Genomic DNA, 22,389 nt, shown 5'->3' on the forward strand with positions numbered 1-22,389 from the left:
GATACTATCAATCTGCCATATTTCACATTTGTTGCCTGGCAGAAAGGCTAGTAGTGTCAAAAAGGATAGTAGTGATCCTGAAATCAGAAGAAAAGAGGACTTTAAGGGTTAAGCTTTGAACATTCAGGATGAACTTGCTAATCAGTGGCCTCATAAATAAGTTTGCAAATCCATGAGTGAACAGGTTAATTTATGCTGGTTCAGGGCTCACTGCATGAGTGAGACTGCCACAGGCCATAGCATTAATGCCATTAGCTGCGCCCGACAGAGGTATTGCAACCTGGCCAGAACCAAGCAGAAACCGTGGCATTAACGGCACTCATTTGTACTAGTTTAGCTCTGATTTGAGAGAATACGAAGTATTATCAGCACTAAATATGGTATAAAGGTTTTTTGAAGCCTATCTAAGGGTAGGCCAGGCCTCCCATCCTGGCCCATGCTGTGGGCTCCTACTATCCTGCACCTCAATCCAATCAGCCCAGGACTCCTTTCTTGGGTCTTTTCTTTTGCTAATCATAGAAACACAGAATCCATTAGGCTGAAAGGACCTCAGAGATCATCGAGTCCAACCTATGACTGAACATCACCTTGACAACTAGACCACAGCACTAAGTGCCACATTCAGTCTTTCCTTAAAATACCCTCAGGGAAGGTGACTTCACCAGCTCCTCGGGGAGCCCATTCCAATGTCTAATCACCCTTTCTGTGAAGAATTTCTTCCTAATGTCCAACCTGACTCTCCACTGGCACAGTTTAATGCTAAGTCCTCTCATCCTGTCCCTTGTTCCCTGGGAGCAGGGCCGACCCCCACCTGGCTACAACCTCGTAGGGAGTGATAAGGTCCCCCCTGAGCCTCCTTTGCTCCGGGCTAAACACCCCCAGCTCGCTCAGCTGCTCCTGCTTCGGCTCGTGCTCCTGCCCCTTCCCCAGCTCCGTTGCCATTCTCTGGACACACTGCAGCACCTCGATCTTCCTTTCGTGAAATATCCTCCACATTAAGTCTTCCTCAAATCTTTTTACACGCTAAAACACGATCGTTCCAGGCAACAAGTCAGGATCAAGTCACTGCATTCATCTCTCTATATACGAACTCGACCGCGTCGCCCATCTCGGTTTCTCCGCTACCGCGGGCGAGCTCCCGCCCTGCCCACAGCCTGTGCTCGCCCGCCGCGGGGGTGGCGCGGCCGGAACTCGCAGCCCCCCGGGGCTCGGCCGCTCCGCCCTGAGGGAGCCCCCGCCCCGCGCGCGCCCGGCCCCTCCGGCCGGTGCGGGCCGTGAGGCGGCACCTGCCCGCGGCCGCCCCGCCCCGCGCGCGCTGCCCGCCTGCGCGGGCCCGCCCCGGCCGTGACGGGCGGCGCTCGGCCCTGCGCTCATGGCGGCGGTGGCGGCGGGACGGCCCGGCGGGGGCCGGCGCTGAGCGCCCCGGGCGGCGCGGCGCGGCGGGCGGGGGCGGCCGGTGCAGGCGGCGGGGCCGGACCGGGCCAAGCGGCGGAGCGCGGTGAGCGGCGGGGCGGGCGGAACGCGGGGAAGGAGCGCGGCCGCGGCGGCGGCTTTGTGTGCGCGGCGGGGGAGGGGAGCGGCGCCGCCGCACGTGGGACCGGCCGCGGGCAGCGCTCCGCCCTCCGCGCCCCGGGCGGCCCCGACACCGGCACCGCCGACACCGCCCCCCCGGCGGCCTCCGCGCCACCTCACGCCTGCGGGTCGAGTCCCGCGGTGCTCCTACCTCGAGGGGACTCGCTGCTCCCTCACGGGAAGGGTCGTGGCTCGGGTTGAGCGGTTCTGGGCGAGGGACAGCCGGTGTGTGACCCCGCAGCGGGGAGCCCCGGGCTCGTGCCGAGGCACCGGGACCCGTCCGCCGGCCCCAGTCACCGGGGTGCCCAGCATTCCCCCTTCCAGGGACGGTGGTGCCTGCGTGGAGGGAGCCCCGCTCTCCTGTAGTCACGCGCCAGACCACGGTGATATCCCGAGCATCACTCACGGGGCTCTTTGGCAGCCCTTTGCCACCGGAGCACGGGGACTCTTTGCCGCTGCAGCCCCACTGGGGCTGTGGGCACCCAGGCTGTGGTGAGCCACAGGCGTCAGGAGGCATTTGAAGCTCCTGGGCTGTGCAGAACAGAACCAGCTCCCAGCTGTGAACCCGTGCGATGATCACTAGCCCCCACCAGAGAGGTGCCGCTGCTCTTTTGCATCACAGGCCTCCCCATGGTGAGAGGTTGAAGCCTGCCCAGAAGGTCACTGTGGGAAACGTTAATGCTTTTATATTTCCTGTCAGTGGAGTAGAGAACATGTCTGGGATCAAGAGAGTGATCGCAGAGAAGGACCCCGACTATGAGGAGATCACCATAACACATCCCAACAAGCGGCACAAAGCAGCCGAACAGTCAGGTAGGAGCTGTGGAATGGGAAATTCTGTGGACGTGCATGCTGTCTGTAAACCGGTCAGGAAAAGGCTGGGATTGGAGTTCAGGGACAAAGGACAGATGTTGAGCAAGGCAGGTAGTGATACCTCTGTGTAGCCAAATGAAGATGTATCATATGTGGAGTCATCCCTACCTGCTATCTGGACCATAAGTAAGGCATGAGGATGCAGCCTTTGGTGCATGATAGGAGATGGAGCACAAGCTCTCCACTGCCCCAGCACTTTGGTTCCTGTTGCTTCCTAAAGTATTTACAGTCCATCTTCCTGTGCTGAGTTGTGCTCCAGCCTGTGCATTTGTTCTGTGGCTGGAGTCTGCTCTGGGAAAGATTGGCAGGCTGTTTACATTTTGGGGGACAGAGGTCACAGTACAGCATGGGGAGGAGAAAAAAAATTCCATGACCCTGCAGGAGGGGTAAAAGAGACCCACGACCCTGCAGTACATGCACTGGCTGTTGGAAGATAACGAATGTTTGCAAGAACTGGCAGATGAGGCAGAAACGAGCTGCTTTGATGAAGTGTAGAAAGAATAATTTAGGGAGTAGGAAAGGGCTTTGAAACATGCAGGAGAAGAGGAAGAGGAGCACGACTGAAGGAAAGGTGGATAAAGAAGTGCTGGATAAGTAGGTTTGCATTTGGCAAGCTTGGATGTGCTTGCTTTGGGAACCAGCCTGTTGGCAGAGTGCCTGGGACAGGTTGCAGTCTCTCTGGGCAAATGAGAGTAGAGCTTCTTGCCCTGGGGGCAGGGAGTAGGCTAGTGAATTTTGGCATAGCACAGCTAGTGAGAGAGGATCGTGATGGGAAGAACTGACAAACAGGGAGGTGAGAAAACTGAGGCTGACTGTGGGCTCTGAAGAAGATCCAGGAATAGAGCCGGAGCTGCCAGTTGGAGAGGGACATAGGATGGCTTCGTGGGTGATGTTTTGGAGGATGGTGTACAGCTGGACAAGTCTGAGGAGGCTGAACTCTGGGTTGAATGTGGGCAGGTCCTGTCTGCCACGTGGGGCAGGGGCCCTGCCAGTGGGGGCCCAGTGCAGCTGTGCTGGAGCTGGCCATGTCACCACTCCCAGCTGCCTTCCCTGCCTGGCTGCCAGAAGTCACCACCCTCTGTTCTGGCATGTCCCAGGGACTGCAGGCAGGTTTTTAGTCTGCTTCTGAAACAACTTTGCAGAAGGTCTTGATGATGAGCAGGCAGAGTCTCAGGGCCTTGGAAAACTGTCCTTGCCAAAGTGAACTTTGCATTCAGGAGATTCCTCCAAATTGGCTTCTTTTTTCTTCTCATGGAAGATCTCCAGCTTTCAATACTAGAATTCCTTAAGTACACAAATTTCACTAACATGATCCTAATGAGGGACTGTGGTTGACACTAAGCTGCGAAAAAAATGAATATAAAGTGTTCTTGAAAGCCTCTGTAATATAACCACAAATCCTAAAGTGCTTAAATTGTCATGATGCTGGCGTGGCATGGCATCAGCCTTGGGAAGAGATGCAGTTACCCCTCTCTGAACCATACCTCTCATGCCTTAATCTGTTCAGGTTTATTTTAAGTGTAGCCTTACATGAGAATTTCCTCGTCATGGTGTTCATGGCTGGAGGTAAATTATATCCCTCTGGTTTTTAATTTTGCCTTAGTCATAGAGATTTAACCATAATTGTGTTTTAATGTAGGCTTGAACTACTTCTGGTCCTAAAATAAATATATATATATACACACACTCACAAACACACACATATATATATGCATATATATGCGTGTGTGTGTATATATGTATGTGGAAAGAAGGAAAATTATTTAGGATACCCTGGTTGCATATAGAGGCATCAGGTGCCTCACTCCTGTTGTAGGTACCTGATCAGACAGTAAAACTATGTATGCTATCTGGAAGATGCCAGCAAAGCTTTTACTTGCTTTTCTTCCTCCTCTCTATGGGAATATTAGAAATCTCTTCAAACAGATACGTACTTTTTAGGAAGACATACACTTCCTCTGAAGCTCAAGCCAAAGTCTTGGTGCTGTTGCCTCCTATTTCATGTAGAAACAATGTGAGATTTTTCCAGGGAAAACCAGACTCTTTTGCTGATCTGCTTTATAGAGGGGTCACTCTATTTCTGACACAGGCTGGAGCACCTTTTCCAGGCTTTCTTCTAGAAGTGTAATTCCTGCTTTTCCAGGTTCTTATGTAGAATTTGATAAAAACAGAACTTGTTTGAAACCCCTTGATGTAATGGAGGTGGCTTAAATAAAGGTCATTATTAAAGTCTACAGTAGGTGTAGAGCAAAAAGAACAGTTCTTCCTATGTTTACACATGTCCTAGAAAAATATGATAATACACCAGTTCCATTCTTAGCCACTAATTTGCTGTAAGGTATTTGCACAGTTTGAAATCCTAAACTACATACTTTCCACTAAGGTTAGTAAACTCCTTCTGAAAGGCTAAATTTTTTTGACTGCTGTGCTGGAAGAGGATTTTGTAAGAGGTAGACCAGCTTTTGATAATGTAGTTTCCTTTGTGCGTAATAAACAGCTTGTAGGCACTCCAGAGCAGGCTGCACTTCATGCCAGGGCTGAACATATAAATATGAGTTTGTTTTATTCTTGCTGTGTGAGGTGGTGTAAATTTCCTGGATGTGAATCTGGCCAAGGGGAGCAGAAAAATGTCTGTAGTGTTCCAGCTCGCTCCGGCGCTATCGCAGCGGCGACTGCGCTGGGCCAGCACAGTGGAGTTTTACTGTTTACAGCTTTACTGAGGCAGAAGTAAACAAACTGGCCCTGTTCTTCCCATTTTCTGTTATTTGTCATCTCAGACCTAAAAAGGAGAAAATAGCTCTCCACGTAAGCCAGCTTTTAAAGATACATGTGGTTTTTGTTAAGACGTAACTTTTTTTTGCAGGAAAATGATCCGTCCCCCTTATGTGTGTGTGTGCTGGACTTACTATCCCTTCACTTCTCACTCTGTAGTGATTTCTGATCTTTCTGTTTTCAAATAGAGCCTCAAAAATAGGAATGTAAATACTTCCTCCTTCTTTATTTTCCATGCATGGCCTTGTACAGCTCGAGATGTTACTGTGCAGAAGATTGAGACTATTATAAAGGAACAGTTTGCTGTCGAAATGAAGAGTAAAGAACATGAAATTGAAGTTATAGATCAGGTATAAAGGTTTTGTTCTTATAAACACCTAAGATCCTGGTGTTCAGGGCCTGGGGGATTGCTGCAGTGCTTGTCATTACTCTCTTTCCTTTTTGCAGCGCCTGATTGAAGCCAGAAGGATGATGGACAAGCTGCGTGCCTGCATTGTGGCTAACTATTATGCCTCTGCTGGTCTCCTCAAAGCTGGAGAGGTAAAAACTACTTTGGGAATAATAAGACTTCAGGGAATCTTTGCCAAGGAAGGCGTGGAGTTCAGTGGTTTTTCAGCTGGTGTTTGGTGTTGAGATGTGATTTAATGAAACAGTGGAATACAAACTGCAAATGGGGTGGCAGTGGGAGAGGAGACCTTTGTATCACCTGCTGGGCCTCGGGTGCTTGGCAAAGAGGAGTCTTCAAGAAGCAGTTGAGAAATTGTTCAGCAGCCCCTGGTTCTGGTTTCTGAAATACTCTGCATTTTTTTTCTCATCCTCAGTTTTTCCCTGAGAGCACCTTGTTTCTCAGACACTGCACAGTTTGTCCTTGCAAAGCCCTGAAAAGTGTGGAATATGTTTTCCTATTTCACAGGAGGAGAGTGGCAACAGATGCGTTTGGGGACTTTTCAGGAAAAAAGAAAAATAATAAAGATTTCAAGATTTCTTGAGTCTTGGGCAGTGCTGTGAAACCATCCTCCCTTTGCCCTGGCAGTCAGTCTGTTGATGGGTTGGTGAACAGACTGATGGCAGCAGTAAAGCAGGAGATAAATCAAGGAGATGTCACAGAGTGATTAAAAATTCACAAGATTAAAAAACCTCAAACCCTGTTAGTTAAACCCCAGTTCTGAGCACTCTGCCCTTAATGACTGCTAATTGCAGAGTGTTCATGACTCGTGCAGGCTCCCAAATGACATGTAGTTCATTACTGATGTAGGCATTTTGTTACCGTCTTTTCAATTCAAGTTGATCTGATTTCCAGTGATTTTTGGAAGCTGTAGATGGGTGCTACAAACATGGTTTTCACTCTAGTCCCATAAGAATTTCTCTTCCAAGCACTTGTTCTCAATGCTACTTCTGGTTTTTCTGTTGTGCTTTTCAGAGGACTTGGAGTGAGGTAAAAACAAAAAGGTTCAGCTTGTTTTTCCCTCTCTGAGCTTGAGTTAAGCAACTGGAGTTGGAAAAGGTTGTGGTAGCCTTGGGAGGCTTAGAGATCTCTCTGCCCCCTTTGATTTTTGTGTAGGCAGCTGAAGAATGTGGCCTAAGTTCTAATCTTTGAAAGTGCCTTTATCCATTGTCATCATGTCTCTGCAGGAGCTGTACTGTTCCTTGTTCTTCTTGTTCTGCCATGGAGGTGTTCACTTTTTTCCCCTGATGATTTTCACACTTTCCAGAAATAATATATTTTGTAATTGTTTTGAGGTATTCACAAAACTTGCTGGTGCCTCCTTGCTTTATTTAGTTTTAGTTTTTATGAGCTTATGGCTAGTCTAGCTATATCTTTAATTGCATTTTTAATCTTTTTCTAAAAGCCCTGATTTGCACACAGGTTAAATCAGTTTCTCCTTTATTTTGAAATTGTTGCTGATTTTCAATGTTCAGTTTTCTTCATTGTCTGTTTTTAATTGTGGCTCATGTATGTTTGACCAGGCAGTGAAAGATTGTCTTGTTTCTGCTTCTGGTAGAATAGGAGTCTTTGTAGTTTAATTCAGAACTTCTGGGAAGATGATTTGCAGCTTCCTGACCTGTTCTCATAAATATATACAGTTCTCGAACCCAATGCTGCTGAGTTTGAGGCTTGGGATTGCTCATGATTGTGGTTTATTATGTTTCCCCACAACTTATTTGACAAGACATTGGTCATTTTACTTGACTAGAGGTAAAACAAAAGATGTTCTTGGTGTGGGTTTGGTTTGGGCTTTGGGTTTTTTTGGACAGGATGTGTGTGTGTCCCTGCCCTTGGATATATGGATCTAACTCTCCTAAGCTGGCAGTTGAGATCTGGTAATTGCTTCACTTGTGCACATAATGGACAGTTGGAAAGGAAGTTCTGGAATGATCCTTGAAAGGCCAAGGTGGGACAATGTTTAAAACTCCACTCTTGCTACCACCTCTCAAGGGCAGTTCTGCTGCTCTGTAGTGATGCTGGTGTCTGCCTCCCCCTCAATCATGTTGGCAGAATTCTGAGTCAGGGAACTTAATGTGGATTAAAAATAAACCTGCAAAGGAAAACAAACAAACAAAAACAGTAACAAAACAAAAAAAGCAACAAATAAATCCCAGGTCCGTTTCTTGATTTGTTTTCTTTTGTGACATGTCCCATGAATAATTGTTCCAGCCTGGCTGATCCAGGTGGTTTGGGCAGGGAAGAAGAAGCCTCTTTGAGCTGGTACTGCCTGTAAGAGAAGCTGCCAATGCCACTCTGGTGTGAGTCTGTGGCTGCTGGAACTGGAGGGAGGCTGTCAGTGCTCTGCTGCTGCAGAGGGGTGTTCCTGCTGACTTGGTTAATCGTGGAACCGAGGTGACAGGGAGGTCTGGTGCTTCGGTCAAGAAGTGGCCAAGGGACACTTGTTTTGAGTTGATGAATGTTTTTCTTCTACTTCTGAAGTAAAAAGCAAATGCAGGAGAAAAAGAAGGGCCTTTGTCATGGTAATGAAAAAACCAGAGATTTAAACACTAGCCTGCCCTGTCCTCCCCTGTGCAGGTTTAGGAGGATCTAAGATTCGCTCTAAGGTGTCCGTTTTGAGGAAAGTTTGCAAGCATGCCTAAGCACATTATTATTTATCCCCTGTTAAGCTTTGGGAGCAGACAGGGTGTAGCTTGCTTCATAGGTGTTGACAAGACTGCCAGTGAGTATCAAAGCTAAAGAGCCTGATGCACTTATCTACCCTGCTTGCCTGCAAGAGCCGGGCAGCTGTGGCCTTCCTGTGTGTGGTGAGACTGGAGGTGTCTGCACAGGAAGAGGAGAGGTTATTTTCAAAGGGACACTCTAGGTAGTTGAGTAGGCTGCAGTTCTTCCTTCCAAAACCAATTTGGAGTACTGTTTCTGTAGAACCATTTTAAGCTTTTCTTTTCTGCAGCATATGCTTTTCCTGCAAGGCAGATGATTAAATATTTGCTTTTTCTTCATTCTTTGACTTTTTCTCTTCTGGCGCAGCTTTGTTTTTATCTCGGCTGCAGGGAAATAGTGACCAAATCTTCCTGACCTCTTCGTTGCAGGGGACCAGGTCATGCGATGCAACAATTCTTAATCACCCTTCAATCAAGAAATTCTTGGAATCTCCCTCTAGATCATCGTCTCCAGCTAACCAGGGCTCAGACACTCCCTCTGCCAACCACTCCGAGAGCGACTCGCTCTCTCAGCACAATGACTTTCTCCTGGACAAAGACAATGGCAACTTGGATGCAGACGAGCGGCTGACAAACAGCCTGGACCAGAGACAGAGCAGAAATGCTGGCCGGGTAAAGTAAAACTCGAGTGGTGATCAAGTTGTTGGAGGTGTGTGCTCTGAGGACTCGGTGCTGGCACCAGGAGCTCTTCATGTTTTCACCCACCTTGCTGAAGATCTGTTTCTTACCCTCTCCAACCACTTGCTCCCACTCCCTCAGCCTGGCTTTGCTGTAAGGCCAACTGAAGTGTCTGTAACGTGGGTACCTCCTCTTACCTCAGTCCTGCCCAAAGCGAGCTCAGCCGGCTGGGGAGAGCTGTGGGGTCAGCAGAGCTCTGCCACCCTCTCGGTCGTAGCCTCTGGGGAAGAAGGTGCTTCACAGCCTGAGCACAGAGCTTTGCTGTATGGATGCAAGTCAGGTCGGGAGGTAGAGCCTGCAGAGGAGAGCAATGTGTGTCGTTCTCAGCACTGTTTTCAAGAAGTAATGCTGCTGCCTGGCTCTGGGTGCCCATGGGGACTGCATTGTGTAGAATGGTTGATCCACTGGAGGGGTTTGGCCTCCTCAGCAGCCTGTAGTGCAAACAGTAACACTGGAGGATTAGCTCACCCTGGCAGCGTGAGTTTGTAGAGCTTGGGTGCACAGCTTGGGACCAGACAGGACAGAATTGTTTTTTCTCTTGATATTGCTGCTTGCTGTTGTGCATTATCACCATTTGCTTAACTGAACCAGTCTGACCCAAGTAAAAATACATCCTGTCAATGTTCCTTCATGCTTTTTGGGGGTTATTTTTGACCTGGATCCAGTCCCTCCCTTTGTGGCTCACTGTGCAGCCACACAAATGCTTCACCTGTTGGCTGCAGGTAGCTCCACTGGGGAGGCTCACTCAGTGTTTGCAGGTGAAATGTGCCTTAGTAGATGAGGTGAAACTCTTCAGTTTCCTTTCAGTTCCTTTAAGTGGTCAGGCCTGCCAGAGGAGTACAGCCAGGAATGGGTGTATCAGTGAATGTGGTTGCATTCCGTAGCGAATAAGTTGCACTAATACATGGCAGAAAGAGCAGTGATTCTGCCTCCGTTAAACAGCATGACTCCCTTGATAGCAGGGCTGCAGTTTGCTGGAGCTCTGCCCTGGGTCTGTAGCAGAAGGCAGATGAGCCATATAGAATGTGGACCCACCTACATTGTAAACCACCAGACCAGCAGAACTTGTTTCAGTGCCAGGGGCATAGATGGAGCAGTTGTATTGCTTGGGGGTAGCACATTAGGACATCTTTGACCAGTGCAGAGGAGGCTGAGGGAGTGATGAGGAGCAGGAGCCATCCCAGCCTTCTATGACTCCTTGCTCCACTTTGAGGCATCCCTGACTTAAGAGAGGAGGGGAAATGGTTCCTTAGTGAATCCAGTGCTTCCCACGCTCGTCTGGCGTGTGGTCAGTGGAGTGCATCCAGTGGGCTGCTCCGTGGTCACTTGAGAATGGTGGTCCTGTTTTTCCCAGACAGGCACTTCATCCAACAGGGTTGTAGAAAAGCCTCTCAGTCCCATGCAAACAACACTTCCACTTGTGTTGACATAGTGGGTGGTCAGATCATTGTGAGAGTGTTGGCCACTGCTTAATAGCTGGGGTTGTGTTACAGGGTGGTTGGATTTATTGTGCCTCGGTACTGCCATGGATTTGTGGGTTTACCTGGATGGCAGTGACAGTTTATGGCTGCTCTCCCTGTTCAGTTGGAGCTGAATTCCTGTCTCAAACCCAGCCTTGATTCTTTACCGTGAGGCAACACCAGAGTGTCTCAGAGCAGCAGAGACTGGGACTGAGAAAGATATAGATTTTCAGCCCCACTCATGGGCGATTGAGCTTTGTTCCTGATTAGTGACCACCATGATGCCATTCTAGCTGTGCCCAGTTTTATTTCAGATAGTGCAGGGGCAGTGCTTTTGAAACCCAAGCTGAAGTCGTGGCTCAGCTCCATGGGATGTCGCACCATGTCTGCTCAGTTAAGCCATGCAGTGTGTTCTTGGCTAGGAAGGAAGCATTGTTACATGCCTGACTTGCTTAAATGTGCCTAGAGAGCAATTTAAGTATTTTTAGGGATGATTCCTTGTTGGTCTTTCATTTATGCAGGGTTTTGTTGTTTTTGTTTTTTTTTAACAACACTTTACTTTTCTTGCACCAAACAAAATGATGTTTAAGAGGAATGTTTGGGTTTTTGTTTGCCTTTTTTTTCTTCCCCTACCCTCAGGACAGTTTGGGTGTTTCAAGCTCTCAAAAACCAGGACAACGAAATGCCGGACTGTCAAATGATGAAACTTCACGACTTTATGTGAAGAAAACGATTGTGGTTGGCAACGTCTCCAAGTTAGTATCCAGAGCCTGAGGGATGGTCCTTTATTTCAGGATTAAATTGAATAGAAAGTTACATTTAGGAGACAAATGAAATTGCTAGGCTGTCGCAATATGAGCTGTTACCCTTGAATAATCACTGTACCCAAGGCAGCCCTCCTCTGGTCTCAGCATAAGTTTTTTTGTGGAAGGAACAAGTGTTTTCGTAGTTATTTTATTTATAAATTTATATGTGTACAGAGGTTTTAAGATCTGTTTCTCTCTCAAGGAAAGTCTTTCAGCCTTTTTTGATCAGGTAGAAGTCAGAAGTTTTCCCCCAAAAATTTGGAAAAGCAAGTTGTCCGAATTCAGTGTCTTGGCTAATTGAATTAGTTGGCTAATTCAGTGTGTCCATAGGTACAATGTGGGGGTTTCTGAAACAGAAGAAAAACCCCAAGAGAATAATGCACCACCAACCACAATGAGAAAAATTCAGAATAGTCTGAATAAATTAATTCATACATTTTTTATTTATATGTAAAGGAAGAAGACAGGTAAATATATATAACTTTTGATCCTCTAGGAAATGAGTGAAGAAAGGCATTAGTTTCAGGAAACTGGACAATTCCAGGCTTTAACTCTCCGTCTTTGCTCTACTCAAGTCAGTCTTTTGCATAGACTATATCAGACATTTGCTAATAAAACTTAGAGTCAGAATTGCTTCTTGAAAATCTACCTAGGGCTGGACCCAGAAATAAGTATTGACTGAAGCTGCTTAAAATTTTATAAGAAAAATTGTATTTTTTTGTATTTATGGTAGCTGAGTTGTTGATGTTGTGTTCTGGTGTGGTTTTGCTTCCTGATATCTCAGAATAGGACAGGTTAAGGAATTTGACAGTGGTAGAATGTTAAAACTAAGTCTTCTTAATTAAGAGCCAAATGTTTAAACAGGTAAATTTCATATGGCAGTTGTGCATTAAAATAGAGGAAATGTGTTAGAAACTTAGAGTAGATTATTATTATGTATCTGTTCCTGGATGAACTGTCAGTGAGGACAAATGAGCAGAACTGTACCGGGGCAAGGTTCCCACAAGCATTTTAACATCCCCAATTTTTTTGCCTAATCTTTCCTGAAGTACTTTTTGCAGTATTTGTCTATTTTATCTTGTGTTTGTTATTTAATTTCTTTGTCAGATACATTCCCCCTGACAAGAGAGAAGAAAATGATCAGTCAACCCATAAATGGATGGTTTACGTCCGAGGCTCTCGGAGGGAACCCAGCATAAATCATTTTGTCAAGAAAGTTTGGTTCTTCCTCCATCCCAGTTACAAACCTAATGACCTGGTAGAAGTGAGGTAATAAGGAATTATTCCAGTCACTATTCCAGTCTTCATGCTTGCCAGGCTTACAGTGCCAAGTTTTTAAAAAAATTAACAACTTCTTTTCCTGGTTTAGTATTCTATGTCTGTGCTTAACTTGGCTTACTCCAAAACAGTAGTAAAAATAAATGAGGTTTTTTTATGTAAATGTGCCAAAAATGTTTGTTGGCTTGGGTTTTTTTTTAAAATTCCTTCTGAGAGAAAGCATCCAGTTGTTGCATTTCATGCTATTCATGTGGGTTGTACCTCTCCTCTGTGTTACATAAACACTGTCTGCTGCTCACGTTAGACTTGGTGCTAAACAAAGTGTTTTCTACCACCCACCTATTCTGGTGTGGAAAAGGAAGAGGAATCTCAAAAAGCTGATTTGCCCATATTTTTAATGCCACAAGTGTGTTTGGGCATGAATATCCCACTCCAAAATATTTCTCCATGGTAGTGAGATCAGTGGCGTTGGCTTCGTGCTTTGAGGACTTTCCCATCAGTGTCATGGTGCTGGTGCTACAGAAATGGGGCAGCTTCCCTGTGCTCTGCCAGACCTGTATTCCACACCTGTTTCGCAAGCTGTGACCCTGGTGTGGGGTAGGTTCTCTCTTGACTGCTGCAGGGAAATGCCCTGTCAGTATTTCATCCTTCTTCCTTGGACAAGACTGAGGGAGGATGCCTTCAAAATAGTTGGTGTCTTCCCAAAGAAATTATTCTCCACAGGATGTTCAGCTGCCTCCTGGAGGGAGGAGTGTGGGAAGGACTGCTTAGGTACAGAATGGCAATTTAATGCTGGCAAAATTAAACTACTGAAAGGCAACTCCGGGAAGACTTACCTGAGATAAGAAGTGTTGATATGGCTCAGTAGTGTTTCTGAGAAGACAACCCTGACAGGACAAAAGCAAATTCCTTTGTAACATATCAAATTGCATTTGATTGCTCTCTTTTTGTGCCTTTCTCAGTTGTAAGTGCTGGTTATCTTCTGTTTTAACCCCATCTGGTTAATTGATTTCTGGTGTCACAGTCCCATTTATCATAGTGAACATTAATGTTCTGGACTAAAAATTGCCTTTAAACCTTTGGCATTTTTTTCTGTTGAAGAAACTACATTTGCATTTACAATAACAAGCTGAAATACAGAGTAACAGTAAATGTTACAAATCCTTCCTTTTCAGCTTGGAGAATGACAGTGATTAACTTTTCCTTGGTGTCTGTATGTTGTTCTCTTGGTGTTGTATGAAACATGTGCCTTTTTGCTACTAGATAGGGAGCAGCAGGAAGTGATTGCAAAATGCTGCATTGGAAGCTCACCTTGCAGTGAGCTGACTGGGGTTTTTTTTAACCAAGTCTTTTTCATTTGGCATAGCACAGCCCTTTTCTTGTCTTCTTTTTAAAAATATGATACTTCTTTCCCACGTGTCTCATCCAACAGTGTTTTACCATTTTCTTTCCTGTCCCCTTGTGTAAAGTTAAACTATGTTTTCAGCTGTCCAAAGCCATAAAATTCTCATTGCTGTGATTAGACCCAAAGATAGCTTAAGTTGTCAGCTAGAAAAACAGTCTTTGGCTTTCTGAAAAGGAGGGAGATGAAAGCTGTACCACTTCCCCATCAAAATGTAATCACCGTTTGTTTCCAGAGAACCTCCATTTCACCTGACCAGGAGAGGCTGGGGAGAATTTCCAGTGAGAGTGCAGATACACTTCAAGGATAGCCAGAACAAAAGGATTGATATCATACACAATTTGAAGGTATTTGAACAAAATACTTGAGAGAAAGGCATTTAAATGAGCTCTTTTGCATAATCTAGAAGAGGCTCTGCTTGTGTATGTGCTTTTGCCTCTCTGTGTTATGAGTGTCCTCCTGGTTATTTTCATATGAATAGTTGAGCTGGAGGATCAAAATAGATCCAGGAAAGCCTCTTACCTTGGCTGTATGGAGTTGATGCAGTAGCAGGGAACCCAGCCTTGCAGCAGCTGAAGCTGCTCAGAGAAGCAATGTTTACCTGTTTTTTCTGTACAATTTGAGATTTTCATCATGTTTTCACTGGCTTTAACCTAACGGTGCTTTAGGGCTTTCTTCCTCCTGGTAAAGTGGCTACCATGTCTGTTCTGTTCCTTCAGCACAGGCACGTATCAGCTAATGATGATCTTTGTTGTTAGAGTGGGCAGGGAGGGCTGAGATTCCCTATTCAGCCCATGTTCCCTTTGAAAAGAGCTCCCTTTTCCAACTCATTCACCCCTGTAACACTTGGGATTTATAGTATGCAGCTATTTATAGTCCTGGAAAACTAGGCCATTGCTCGTTTTCCTTTTAATTAATAGTCCCTGGCATGAGTGGACTTAAGTCCTGAGCTGGGTTAGTCTCCTGTTTCTTTGAGCAGCATTAGTTTTATTTGAGCTCTGCCTGCATTAATGAATTTCATGCTAAATAAGGTACCTCATTGCAACCCTAAATATAGACAGGAGAGGAGGTTGAAAATATTCCCCTGCAACTTAGGGACTTTTAATGCAGGTGGTGAGTAAAATGTGTTTGGGGAGATACGACCTGGGGAGAAATTATTAACACTGTGATGGACGGTGAAGGAAGCTCAGCCTACAGAAGAAAAATGAGCCAGTCCATGGCACACAGGAGCTCAAATCAGCAAATCTTTGCTGTTCCCATACTGAGCCTGTGGCTGCCATGAGGGTGTGAGAGTGAGCTGAGTCCTCCTCCGTGGCTGGCACCTCGTGTGCCCTGCACTCTGGCACATTGTGCTCCTCCCAAACCCAGCTGTTTCTATAGGTGTCTTAACAGATGCCTCTGGGATGTTATGCCTCTTTATCAGCTGATGGCTCGGTGTGAACACTTACTTAATCAAGAACTGTAGTTTAAACATAGCTTTTGTGTTGGTCAGTTGAAAATTCGGAGTTTTTCTCATTATTATTTCCTTATATTGACATCAGGAATAAAAAAATGACACTGACTGAGGACTTCTCTTAGATGGAAATATTCCCTCAGCAATCTCATTTCCTTCAACTTTTTTGCTCCTTTCCACTTTAGTGTGGGCCTTGGGTCATGGTTGAATTTTTTGCAGAAGAGAGGGAAGGCACTTATCAGAGCCCACAGATTTCTGACCTTATGGCCTCAAAATACTGAATGCGCTGCTGCTCAACTTAGATAGTTTGAAAATTCTTTCAAACAATTTGTATTGTAAGTTCTAGCTAATATATTGCTTTGCCCTGGCTAATATGTTGTATTGTCTTACCCAGCTGGACAGGACCTACACAGGCCTGCAGACACTTGGCGCAGAAACGGTGAGTCAGAGGGTCATGGGATGGATGTTGTGCTTTGATTCCCTTAAAGATGTTTAAAAAGAAAATATGCATGGGACTAAGCACAGAGTCAAACCCATTTGATTTCACAATTTCTAGAATGTAGATTTTGCTCTCTTGTTGAATGAAAGGATTGTGACACCTTGTCACTATTCATGACAACAGTATTTTTTTCTCCTTCCTGGTTCAGGGGACACCGTTTCCAGCTCTTCCTTCACAAAGAACTTGGCTTGTACTGGAGCTTTAAATTTTATTGCTTTGTGAAGCTTTTGGTGCGAAATATTCTGATTTGCGTTCTGATATGGTGCAGAGCTTACGCATAAAGAATTTAAGTTCAAGGGATCATCCAAATATTCTGTTGAAATTTTGCTGTATATTAAGTACTTCTAAGTTTCCATATCTGTCAAGATTCAGGACATTAATGGAAAATGAACTCTTAATTAATAACCCATAGTTCACTGTATTTCTGAAATTTTCTTGATATTGTTTTCCCCTTGTTGTACTGTAGTGAATGGAAATTTTTATGGTGAAATCGCATTACTTCAGCTTTTCAGTTTGTGGAGAAAACATTAATGTGAAATGTCTACTGTGATTAAAGAACACTTTTGAAGAGTAGATCATGTGGTGTGTTTCTCAAGGCCTTACCAGAAAAGGCAGGCTTCAGTTTTGTGCCGGTCTCTACAGGGGTATGCAGTCCTTTCTTTAGTGGGTGGCTTGGAGCTGGGCTGCATAATCCTTCCAGTGTTTACAGTTCAGATTTCCCCATGGACTGAGACATGCTATTTTACTGTGGGGATTCAATGTTGCAAGATTTTTGTCGTAGCTCAAGTACTGATGGACCTTTGGGAACTGTCCCTGAAATGAATGGAAATGTTATGTAGAGGTGGGGGAAACAAAGGGAGAGGTTTTTAGGCATTAAAATAAATAGACATCGTTGTTCTTGGTTTTTATATCTTTACCTAGCTACCAAATACTAATGTCCTTTCTCCTATTTTTGGAAGGTAGTGGATGTGGAGCTACACAGGCATTCCCTTGGCGAGGAGTATCTCTTCTCCCAGTCTTCAGAGTCTGACCTTTCTGATGTTCCTACATCTTTATCACTGCCACTGAGTATCCCAGCACCAGTCAAAGCTTCTTCACCAATTAAACAATTGAGGGACTCCAGCCCAGATGCTTCTGTGGACAAAGGTAAAGCAAATGGGTGTAGGTGAAAGGCAAGTTCTTGAAACTTTGGCTCTGCTGGATACCTCCTCTTAATTGCTCTTATGCCTTAAAGGTTGCTGGTGCTACATGCTTGTTGCTCACCCTAGATCATATTTTCCTTAATGTGCTCTGAAATGTAATGCAGAAATTGTTACAGATTATTTGGTTTTGGAGTTTGGTTCGGTTTTGTTCCAGTTTTTTATCTGAAGTTTGTTGAGCAGGCTCTGTTTTGCTAAAATGTAGTGAATAGGGAAGAGCAGATGTAGTTGGAAAAAAGGCGGTTGAATAGCACTTGTAGTTTTGGCTTTGGCAGACTATTTTCAGAGGGGCTTTTAGGTTTCTGAATGTTTTAGGGACTGTGTATACATTTAAGGAATTGGTCTAGTGGTGCGTTCAGTTACACGTTAGTGCTTAACATGAGCTGACTATGAGGGAACAAAAATCCCTAGGTAACTGCAGTCACTGTACTGTTGGGAATAGAGATTGAAAAAGTCGTGTTTGTCTGTCTCAGGGATGATGGCATCTCTGCACGTCAGGGTCTCATTTTCCCCTTCCCCTGTAAGATCAGGAAAGTGAGGGTCCATTGCAGTGGAGCAGCAGTTGAGGCCTTAGGATCACTTGGATTGCCTGGAACAGGCAGTGTTTGCCCCCTGGGCACGCTGCTAGGATTTGTAGTTTGAAGTAGGAAGAGCCGTGCCTCTGTTGGCATTGAGCTTTGCTTTCTGGAACACGCGGTGTCAAGGCTTGCACGACAGACCTTGGTTACCTGGGCTGAGATACTGGGGTGTGTGTTACAGTTTGTTACAGTTTACATTCTTTAGTGTGAGAAACCTGGACGCAGCAATGCTGTATTTCAAAATAGTGTCAGGTGCAGCATGGTCTGATGCTTTTCTTGATTTATGCTGACACTCCTGTGTTCAAGGAGTGGCTGTATGCTGGTTCTGTGCATGGTTGTGCTTCCTGATAGGCACTGTGATGCCACTGGTGGTGTTCAAGCTCAGCAAGAAGAATGTCTGCTGTATAAATGTGGTCTTTTCTTGGGGCCAGAAAAGGACAAACTCAACCAAATTTTAAACACACAGGTTTTTTATTCAAACAGGAAGATTTGTAGCATCTTTAGCTGAGCAGTGCTACAGCCAACAGGAAGGAAGTAACCTACCTTCTTTTTACACTGGCAGGCAGTGGCTTCTCTCAGCAGCTCCAGGTTAATTGATCTCCTTCTACACCAAATAAAGTGGATTCCATAGCCCAGCTCAAAAGGCAGTCTCTGGACTCCTTGACCTCTTACTCCAGAAAATGCACTGCGAGATTCTCTGCAAAGGAGACCCAGCCTTAGTCCTGTGGAGCCCTAACCAAGGACACTTGGGACTAGCAGCAGCTTTTGTTCAGTGGAAGGTCATTCCAAGAAAGTGTGTAAGAGGTGGCTGATCACCTGCCACAGCTGAACAGGGTGTGCATGTTACCATTTTATTCTTCTTGTCCAGCAGATCCAAGAGGCCTGTGCAGGAGCAATCCCCTACCTCACTTCTCCCTGTTCAACGCCTCCCACCAGTTGCTTTTCCTTCCTTCCTTCCTTCCTTCAAGAGCGTGTTTGTCGTACCTGAGTTATGCTTGTGTAGAGAAGCACAGTAAGGAATTAGATGTATCAGCCTAAGAACTATTTCTGTTCTTTTCCCTGTTTTAATCAGGATTCTCTGGGAATGCTGAAACCGAAAGACATGCTGCATTTTATTCCCTGCCATCCTCGATAGAACGGACTCCCACCAAATTAGCCACACAGAAAGTTGCCTTTGGCTCTCATGGAAATTCAGCCTTTCAACCCATTGCAGCTAGCTGTAAAATAGTGCCTCAAGGTCAGAGTCCAAGCCCTGCAGAGTCACCAGGAAAGTCCTTCCAGCCTATCACCATGAGTTGCAAGATTGTATCAGGTGAATGTTAGTTTACTTACCCCAGTGCCTCCCCCCCGGAAAATAAGAGAGTGAACCAGTTGGACTTGTTTTGTGTCCTTCCCTTGATTTTCTTCCAGTCTTTGGACATCAGACAATAGGAAACTCTAGAATAAGGAGCTAAGCACACTTCTTAATGTTCAATGAAAAACAAATACAAGTGTGAAATGGTTCACAACAGATCAAAAGCAGGATGAGAGCTGTTCTTGAATGCTCTTAAGTATGAAATAGATAGTCTTGAAATGGACTGCTACCCACAGAAAGGCCCAGGCAAAAACACATCTTACTTGTGGAATATTTTTATGTGGGAAGAAGCCATTCTTCTCCTTCCTGCTTTCATGCAGCTGGGATGGATTAAGAATAATTTTTTTCTTGACTACTGGGCAAATAATTAGTTTTAACCTTGTAGACTCAAATAGACCCTCTTGTGCTTGTCATATTGCATCAGATGGAGCAGCTTTGCTCTTTGTCTTCGAAAGTCCACCTTGTGTTGGATTAAATTGCCAGCTGGCTGTGGTGAGCAATGTTACAGCTTCTGAACCAAACCATGGCCAAGGTGCTGCTTTGCTCATTTCACTTGTGGTCCCTTCCCTGCCTGGGTGTGCTGCCAATCACTGGATGATGTTTTACGTCAGAAAGTGTTAGTGTACAGCTCACTGTGGCACATGCTGAGAAGCTGCAAGGTGACCTGTTGCAGCTCTTCATTTTCTGATGTTCAGGGTAGAGAAGGTGAAGCACCAGCTCTCAGTATGTGTGATTTCTGGTGATCTGCTCCCAGGTAATTTTCTTAAAGTGTGTCTGGTATGTTGTTTTGGTTTGGCTGTGTTGTTGTTTTTGTTTGTTTTTTTTTTTTTAATTAAATTTCAGTATTGTTCCTTGACATCTTAAAATTGTACTCAGGTTGATTTACACTTTAACCTATGCCAAGTGCTTCATTCTTTCATTATAAGCTCTTCTCTTGATCTTTTCCCAAAGCTTCCTAGAAAGCAGGCATTACAGGGGCCATCCTATCTTTCCTAAACTCCTTGGACTATTCTTTGTTGATCCTTGCTATTTAAATGTTTCCCTGCTAAATATTTTTCCAAGTTTCTGCTGTCTGCTGAGAAGGGCTACCCCTTTCAGATTTCAAAGCAGTTTATAAGACATGGGGATTTTATTTGATGAGCATTTATGTTCTGTTTTAATTATCAGTAACTGCCAAGAAAGTAGATTAACAGGCAGGTGAAGCTTGGTGTTTGCTGCTCTTTTCTCTGATCACTTCCTTGCCTGTCCTTTTCTCTGAATTTCTTGTTTACCTCTTCATGCAGCTTTTTTCTTCTCTAGTTTCTCTCTCTCCTGGCCATGTTACCCAGAAGTTGCACATTTTACAGATTGATTTCAAGGGTTTCTGCTGTAGTGAGAGCAGTGAAGGGACCAGAGCAGGGAAGGGGCCCAGGTGTTCCTGCTGCCCGAGGCTGTTCCACACAGCCTTTTTAGGGGCACTCCTTGGTTCCCACTCTGAGTGCCTGTACCATGGGCTGCACGAGGGCAAGAGAGCTCAGCTCTCTTTCTTCATCTCCTTGGGTGCACTGGTCTTAGCAGTGAGAATGATGGAGGTAATATCCCTCAGGATTTGGGGATGGACCAAATGGCTTCTCAAGTTACCTTTGAGCCCTGCTTGTCCTGGTAGGCAGAGCATGTCCAGGGTAGGTAGGAGCTGTAGTGCTTTATATGCCTTTTCCTTTCCTTCTGTCTCTTCTTTCCTTCTCCAAGTCCTGTGACCTCACTCAGGCTGGGAAATGCATCCTCAAAAAATGTTCCTTCTCTAAGCCATTTTCAAAAGTACTACTATTGCCATGTTTTTATGTTCTGACAACATTTACAAGCTAGAAGCATTGGACTTTCTCTCTTAAGGTTCTCCAATATCGACCCCTAGTCCATCTCCGCTACCTCGTACCCCAACGTCCACTCCGGTGCACATGAAGCAAGGCTCTGCTAGCTCAGTCATTAATAACCCGTATATTATTGTGGACAAGCCTGGACAGACGGTTGGAGCTGCAGCCACAAGCACAGGTGTGTAGTGTGACCACAGAAGGCAGTGGCTTAGTCTTACCCATTCAAGTTTGTTCTCCCTTTAAAATGATCAGTATAACAGCAGCATTTCAGCTTGTGAAGATGGAAAAGCACTCAGCAGAGAAAGAGGAAGGTGTTGGTTTGCACAGCTGGCCTGCGTGCGTGGCTGAGGGTGTCTCGGACTTGAGCACAGCTTCCTTTAGGAAGCAGCATAGTGTGAAGCCAAACTGAATTCACAGATACCTCTTCAAAGAGAGCCTGTTCTTTTCAGGTGAAAAGGTAAGGGGAGAAAATGATGTAGATCATGTTGCACAGATTTAGGCAGAAACAGTGCACAGGTGGTTGGGTGACAGTGGTGGCATGGATGTGGCAAAGAGCATGGAGAGGTCGCAGTGACTGGCAGATCAGTCTTGGGATCCCAGTGTGGGGCACAGTAGATGTGTTGAACTGCAGAGACCCTGGTTACCAGGAGAACAGCCATGCTGGTTTTTGGTACTGCTCTCAGATTCTACCTGGTCCAATTCCAGCTGGTTTGGATTCCTCTTAACTGGATTCCCTCAGTGGTGACAAAAGCCTGGGGTCATAGGGAGGGCTGAACTGCAGGACACAGGTGATGGCTAGAGGAGTCAGTCAGTAATCTTTGTGTTGGGGCTGGAGGAAAGGTCCCTCAGAAGTCATTTATTTGTTGTGATATATGGCCAAAAACTGCTGTCTATTTTAAAACAGACTTGTTTGTGTATGTCTGTGCTTCACAGCATCTCAACAGAGACGCCCAGGGCCAAGTGAGGAGTGCAGCATCCATGGAACACAAACCATTTGTGGGCATGGCTGGAAAGCACAAAAATTACTTTTACTAATGCTTGCTCCCTTTATCTGAGGGATCACAGCTGTCGTGTTCATTTTAACTTCATCACAGAGTGAATTGGTATGGTAATTGGTAGGAACTGTGTAGCTGTATCTGAATTTTTTAAAGTATGTTTTGGGGCTTTCTTGGCAACACTGATGCTGTTTCACCAAGAGGGTTTGATTACCTGGGGGTTTTTGATTGATTGGGGGATTTTTGCCTCTTATTTTCTATTTCTTCTTTACCTCCAGCCTGACTGTCTACTCTGTCTAAGTGGTTTATCATGGTTTGGGTGACATTTGGGCTCTTCTAATAGAGGTTTGTACATGGAGGATAGGATGTGTAGATGCACCAGGTCTTTTGGACATACAAATGTTAGTGCAGTTATTGTTACAGCTGCAGTTTCCCACCACAGTTGGGATGTA

The 22,389-nt window shown here is 45.4% G+C and overlaps 1 protein-coding gene across 8 annotated transcripts in view; it reads left to right on the forward strand.

The window, feature by feature from the left end:
• The first annotated feature begins 1,437 nt into the window (after positions 1-1,437).
• YEATS2 (YEATS domain containing 2) overlaps positions 1,438-22,389 on the forward strand; it is a 48,857-nt gene continuing 27,905 nt past the window's right edge. For 5 of the 8 annotated variants that reach the window (XM_032119180.1, XM_032119181.1, XM_032119183.1 and 2 more), the window contains exons 1-12: positions 1,438-1,498; positions 2,273-2,385; positions 5,470-5,567; positions 5,665-5,757; positions 8,755-8,997; positions 11,163-11,278; positions 12,437-12,598; positions 14,245-14,356; positions 15,857-15,901; positions 16,921-17,107; positions 18,811-19,050; positions 20,962-21,120. In XM_032119180.1, coding sequence (XP_031975071.1) covers positions 2,286-2,385; positions 5,470-5,567; positions 5,665-5,757; positions 8,755-8,997; positions 11,163-11,278; positions 12,437-12,598; positions 14,245-14,356; positions 15,857-15,901; positions 16,921-17,107; positions 18,811-19,050; positions 20,962-21,120 — 1,555 coding nt within the window. In that variant the 5' untranslated portion in view covers positions 1,438-1,498; positions 2,273-2,285. Of the gene's footprint in view, positions 1,499-2,272; positions 2,386-5,469; positions 5,568-5,664; positions 5,758-8,754; positions 8,998-11,162; positions 11,279-12,436; positions 12,599-14,244; positions 14,357-15,856; positions 15,902-16,920; positions 17,108-18,810; positions 19,051-20,961; positions 21,121-22,389 lie in introns of those variants that run through there. The other 3 variants (XM_032119184.1, XM_032119186.1, XM_032119187.1) reach the window with 3 other exon arrangements.

The sequence above is a fragment of the Corvus moneduloides genome, chromosome 10, assembly GCF_009650955.1.
Source record: "Corvus moneduloides isolate bCorMon1 chromosome 10, bCorMon1.pri, whole genome shotgun sequence".
Classification (NCBI taxonomy): domain Eukaryota; kingdom Metazoa; phylum Chordata; class Aves; order Passeriformes; family Corvidae; genus Corvus; species Corvus moneduloides.